This window comes from Oncorhynchus masou, chromosome 24, assembly GCF_036934945.1.
Source record: "Oncorhynchus masou masou isolate Uvic2021 chromosome 24, UVic_Omas_1.1, whole genome shotgun sequence".
Lineage (NCBI taxonomy): Eukaryota > Metazoa > Chordata > Actinopteri > Salmoniformes > Salmonidae > Oncorhynchus > Oncorhynchus masou.
Genome location: NC_088235.1, coordinates 87,855,553 through 87,861,552, shown reverse-complemented (window position 1 = coordinate 87,861,552; position 6,000 = coordinate 87,855,553). Strand labels below are relative to the sequence as shown.

At 44.3% G+C, this 6,000-nt stretch overlaps 1 protein-coding gene across 1 annotated transcript in view; it reads right to left on the bottom strand.

Moving 5' to 3' along the window:
• Positions 1-6,000, bottom strand: part of si:ch211-51h4.2 (uncharacterized) — a 99,759-nt gene that overhangs the window by 43,184 nt on the left and 50,575 nt on the right. The window contains exon 9 of the mRNA XM_064935439.1: positions 1,669-1,768. Within this exon, the coding sequence (XP_064791511.1) occupies positions 1,669-1,768 (100 nt within the window). The remainder of the gene's footprint in view (positions 1-1,668; positions 1,769-6,000) is intronic.

Genomic DNA, 6,000 nt, shown 5'->3' with positions numbered 1-6,000 from the left:
GGGCAAGACGAAGAGACAAATGAGAGAGAGAGAGAGAGGGATGAGACGAAGAGAAAAGAGAGTGAGAGAGAGTGGGAGATGAATAGACAAATGATAGAGGGAGATGGAGAGAGAGAGAGAGAGAGGGGGATGAGACAAAGAGACGTGAAAGAGAGAGAGAGAGAGAAAGAGAGGGGGCAGGACAAAGAGACAAATGAGAGAGAGAGGGGGGGGCGAGACGAAGAGACAAATGAGAGAGAGAGGGGGACGAGACAAACAGACTGTGAGAGAGAGAGAGAGAGAGAGAGAGAGAGAGAGAGGGGGGGGAGACGAAGAGACAAATGATAGAGAGAGAGAGCTGGAGAGAGAGAGAGAGAGAGAGCGAGCGAGAGAGAAAGAGAGAGATAGAGAAAGAGAGGGGGCAGGACAAAGAGACAAATGAGAGAGGGGGGGCGAGACGAAGAGACAAATGAGAGAGAGAGTGAGCTGGAGAGAGTGAGAGAGAGAGAGAGAGAGAGAGAGGGGGGGGGCAAGACGAAGAGACAAATGAGAGAGAGAGAGAGAGAGAGGGGGATGAGATGAAGAGAAAAGAGAGAGTGAGTTAGAGGGGGAGATGAATAGACAAATGATAGGGGGAGATGGATAGAGAGGGGGGATGAGACAAAGAGACGTGAAAGAGACAAATGAGAGAGAGAGAGAGGGGAGGGCGAGACGAAGAGACAAATGAGAGAGAGAGAGAGAGGGGGACGAGACAAACAGAGAGAGAGGGGGGGGGCGAGACGAAGAGACAAATGAGAGAGAGAGGGGGGACGAGACAAACAGAGTGTGAGAGAGAGAGAGAGAGAGAGAGAGAGAGAGAGAGAGAGAGAGAGAGGGGGGAGATGAAGAGACAAATGATAGAGTGAGAGAGCTGGAGAGAGAGAGAGAGAGAGAGAGAGAGAGAAAGAGAGGGGGCAGGACAAAGTGACAAATGAGAGAGGGGGCGAGACGAAGAGACAAATGAGGGAGAGAGAGAGATGGGGGGGCGAGACGAAGAGACAAATGAGAGAGAGAGTGAGAGAGAGAGAGAGAGAGAGAGAGAGAGAGAGAGAGGGGGACGAGTCTAAGAGACGAGAGAGAGAGTGAGAGTGAGAGGGGGGCGAGATACAGAGACAAATGAGAGACAGGGGGAGACGAAGAGGCAAATGATAAAGAGAGAGATGGAGAGAGAGAGAGAGAGAGGGGGTGAGACGAAGAGACGTGAGAGAGCGAGAGAGAGAGGGGGGCGAGACAAAGAGACAAATGGGAGAGAGAGAAAGAGAGAGAGAGAGAGAGAGAGAGAGAGAGAGAGAGAATAGAGAGGGTGATGGCAGGAGAGAAAGAAGAGTGTGATTTCCACTCGATCCATCTGCTCCCACATCCACTGTCAGAGCGACAGTCAGGGTTATCCAAGCACCTCCATTAACTGTTCAGGAAACATACAACTCTCCTCACAATTTCCACTGCAAGGGATCCTCTCCAACCTCCAGCACTTCTCCACACACCTGTGGCAACATAAAGCAATGTTTTTCTCTCTTCTTGACATTCTTCAAATGTCTAAGTGGGGACAGTCATCTTTGTTCTGTTCTCCCTCACTATGTGTTTTTGTTCTATGTGATGGCGGTGGAGTAGGAGGAACTCCCAAATAGAGTAGTGTATGTTCGTTCTTACCCAGTGCAACGGTGCCCATTAGGAAAGGTTTACCAATTTGGCTGAAGTCATTTGTGGTCTCCTGTTGAACTTCTGACCCCAAAGCAAATGTCACGGCCACCTTGGGGAGACAAATGACCAGCAGGGTTACAAGATGCACAAGTCACAAAACAACAAAATCTCAGACAGAACTCATATATAGATTCTCATTTCATGTGACATTTAACTTTAAAGGACATTTTTGTTGGTGGATGTTACAATGGCAGAGGGGGGGAAGTGATGGATACCCTAGTGGCCATGCTAGACATGCCTGTAAGCTACAACAACATTTGATTCCTTGCACAAATCGAAACACTTTCATGTCGTGTTCATATCAATAAAACAATGGATCATAGAATGAAACACAAACGCACAATTGTGAAGAATTGCTACAGTGGAGGAGCAGACAGACCTGTATCTAGAATAATGTTCATAAATATTCATAGAGGATTGTTAAAATGGAAAAAGGGCAGTATGCATTTTGCATGTTTTAAGGCATAGTAAAAATCCCATATATCCCATAGTAAACAACCAGGAAAAAGAGAGCAACACATCTTTCACTTAAATCCTAATTTCCTATCAGGTGATGAAGAGAACATGATCTTTACAGCCTTTCTTTGAGAAGGAAGTATTGCCCTTTTGTTTTGGCCATAAATATGTTTTTGTATGAGAGAGAGCATGAAGTCCACGTGGCCCTGGCTCGTGTGTATATTTGGTGCACTATGCAAGTCTGGTGAGGCCACAGAGTGTACTGGTGTGTACTGGTGTGTACTGGTGTGTACTGGTGTTGGCACTAAGATGCACAGATGCTGTTAATGGAATTTCTACCCTGGCCCCAGAGAGTCACAGGCCCTGAAGACACAGCAACCAGGACATGTTAGGCTGTGTACCACATCTGAGAATTCTCTCTACAGAGTCCATTGAATTTATAACATAAATAACAAAACAAAGCTGATTCCATTCTATTAAAAATAGTTAGATGATGCTAAATAGACCAATAAGCAGTAAACTGTTTGAAAAGCATCTTAAAGTGTTTATACCAACTGAAAATGAGGCTATTTGAGGGTAAAATACTTCACAGAGGGCATTTGGCTGTGAAGAATATTGACAGAGGTGAATTACATGGGCTCACAGAAAGCTGCCACTTAAACTGGGATAACAATTGTCCACAAGTAAACATTTTGCTTTTAAGCACATGTGAAGAATGCCCTGGATTAGGGGGAAGAAGTTTCCATTAGGTGCCCAAGTCTCTTTGAGCTCCAGAGAGAAATAGGTTTAAGTGCCTTCCCATCTCCAGTAAAAAGCCTCAGTGGACTGTGTGATGGAGGAGATATCAGGCGAGAGCTGTGATTACCCTGCTCCCAATGTGACATTGTCAGAAATCCAGGGTGTGTGGGAAGAAATGAACTATAAAAGCACACATTACAAAACAACGAGTGTTCCCTCAGTCCCTGCTCTTTGTTTGAGTGTATCCATCTAACACCCCTCTCTCACTGGCTCACTCCTCCTCTCTCTCTCTCTCCACTTCTCTCTTCATTCGCCTGTAATGCAACATCTCTCTCTCTCCACCTCTCTTTCCTCCGCCTCCTCTCTTGCTCTCTCTCCCTCCACCTCTCTCTCTCCCTCTCTCCTTGTTTGTCTGTAATGCAACAAGGGGCAGCTTGGGCACAGAGAACAAAGCACGATCGTACATACTGTAGAAGTACTCAACGGCAACCACAAAAAAAATTGCACTTGCAGCTGTTCATGCAATGCATGGGAGAAGAATGCAATTTCCACAGCGATTCCAACCAAACACACACACACATACAAACACACACAAAAAAGCAAGTCCCACCAAAAAGAACAGAGAGCATTCTGGGGCATTATATATCCTAATGCACACAGGGGACCTTGGGATGAACTGAGTGAATCCATTTCACAAGGGATAAGATGGAGGAGAGTAGAGAAGAGTGGAGGTTAGGGGGAGGAGGAAGGTGGCACTGCCATGACCAGGCAGCCAGGCAGACTTATGAGAGAGCTGAGAGGGCTGATATGCCAAGGCAAAAGCATCTCTTATCAACCCATCTCTGTCTTGGAGAGAAGCATGTTAGACTACAGAGCACGCTTCTCTGGCCACTTCAGCCCCCCACCCATTGCACCTCGTAGTGAGTGGAGTGAGAACATGACAAAGAGGGTTGTGCTCTTTCCTTAATCCATGCTCTAAAACACACACACACGCACACACACACACACACACACACACACACACACACACACACACACACACACACACACACACACACACACACACACACACACACACACACACACACACACACACACACACGACAAGTGACAAGTGTTGTTTTTAACCCTGTGAAAGAATTTGCAATCACAGTTTATGCTCAGCCTCCAGTTTATGTGTCGGGGGCTGGGGTCAGCTATACTGTTGAAACACAGCATTCATCTGCCCACTAAGTATCAGAAACATAGGTATGACTGCAATCTTTACGCTCAAAGTCATGATGGCAGTAGACTGGAGGACAGGTTTGACATCTTTAACAATTATGCAGTATAAATGTCACACTAATTAGTCTATGAAACTATAAAATTGTACTTGATTTCCCATGCATTTTTTTATTTTTATTTTTTATTTCACCTTTATTTAACCAGGTAGGCTAGTTGAGAACAAGTTCTCATTTGCAACTGCGACCTGGCCAAGATAAAGCATAGCAGTGTGAACAGACAACACAGAGTTTGTTTGTCCAAAATAAAATTCTGTCTGCGATTTATTGCTGGAAATACGAGAAGGACATCCATTTCAACAGAAACAGATACATTTGGTAAATAGCCTGCTTCATTTCAAATGACTTAATTGAGTGCTTATTACAGTGTGTCAATGTATTTTCGCCTGGTGTGTCATTATTCATTAACCACACATTTTTGGTCATCACAGCTGCCTTTTGTAGAAAACTGCTTTTCATGGCTATTAATTGATTTGTGGCATGTTACTGCCTGCATGAATACCAGTCTGTTCAATTGGTAATTTAGAAGACATTTTAACCAAGGTCTCCTCAGTGCCTCACTTATTGTGCTAGTGAGAGACTGTGTCAGAATATCTTTAGCATTCTGATTAATCAGCAAAGTTTACTCAAGGATAATTGGCACAATAAATGTAAGTAAAATACACACTTGATTACTCATTTCAAACCAGTTACCTTATATTTAACTTGAAGAGGTCACAGAAAGAACTTGACAGTGTCTCTCCTCTAAGTCCATAGAGAGGAGTATTTTCCAAACAATTCATTTTTGGAGTTAATATTTGATCAAGGTTGTCAATCAAGATGAAGAAGTGTCCTAAGATGAAATGCCACAATAGAAGCCTTGGTCTCCAGACATCGATCTGTTTGGAATAGATACCTGAAGAAGCTCTCAGCAGGGGCAGTATCAGGGGAGATGAGACCCCTTCATGTCAACTTCAGAAAGAGTGGATATCAATAGGAAACTAATACAAGACCACTGAGATATATACAGATCCATCAGTAGGAAAACACACACAACCACGAATACACACTGATTAATTCAGTACACGTGCATGCACACACAGGCAGGCAGAAAGGCAGGCATGCACCCACACACACTCGCATACGCCTAGGCCTAATCTGAAGTAAAAGGCCATTTTCTTAACACAAGACAGAATCTGCCTCCATAACCACACTATTCATTATACATCACCTTTTGTCTCTGTAAAATCAATCAAAGTGTCCATAGAACTCCTTGGGCGAAAGTATTCCTCACACCGCCTGTCCTAGGGTTTCCCAATAAACTTTAATTACTAAACATCATGACAATTTTTCATTTGTTATTAACATTTTATCACCAAAGTTGCCAATTCTCTATTTAGTTTAGACTAAAAGGAGATTGATGTTAGTTCTCGGTCTTCATGACGTTTGCATCCATCCCTTCCATGTTATTCCTACACCATGCCTGTACTAGGGTTGAATATTTTCCTCGTATTTTACAAATGTTCCATCTTGAGAATAAATAACTTTTCTGCCAGGTAACCCAGGAATTTCCGGCCAAAACCAGAAGTGTCATTCAAAAGTATTATAAAGCATATAAATAGGCCTATGTTTGGAATTGACTCGAGCTTTGATAGTGTCACGACATCCGCTGAAGTCGGCTCCTCTCCTTGTTCGGGTTGGCGTTCTCCTCGTTCGGGTAGGCGTTCTCCTCTCCTTGTTCGGGTCGGCGTTTTCCTCTCCTTGTTCAGGCGGCGTTCTCCTCTCCTTGTTCAGGCGGCGTTCTCATCTCCTCGTTCAGGTCGGCGTT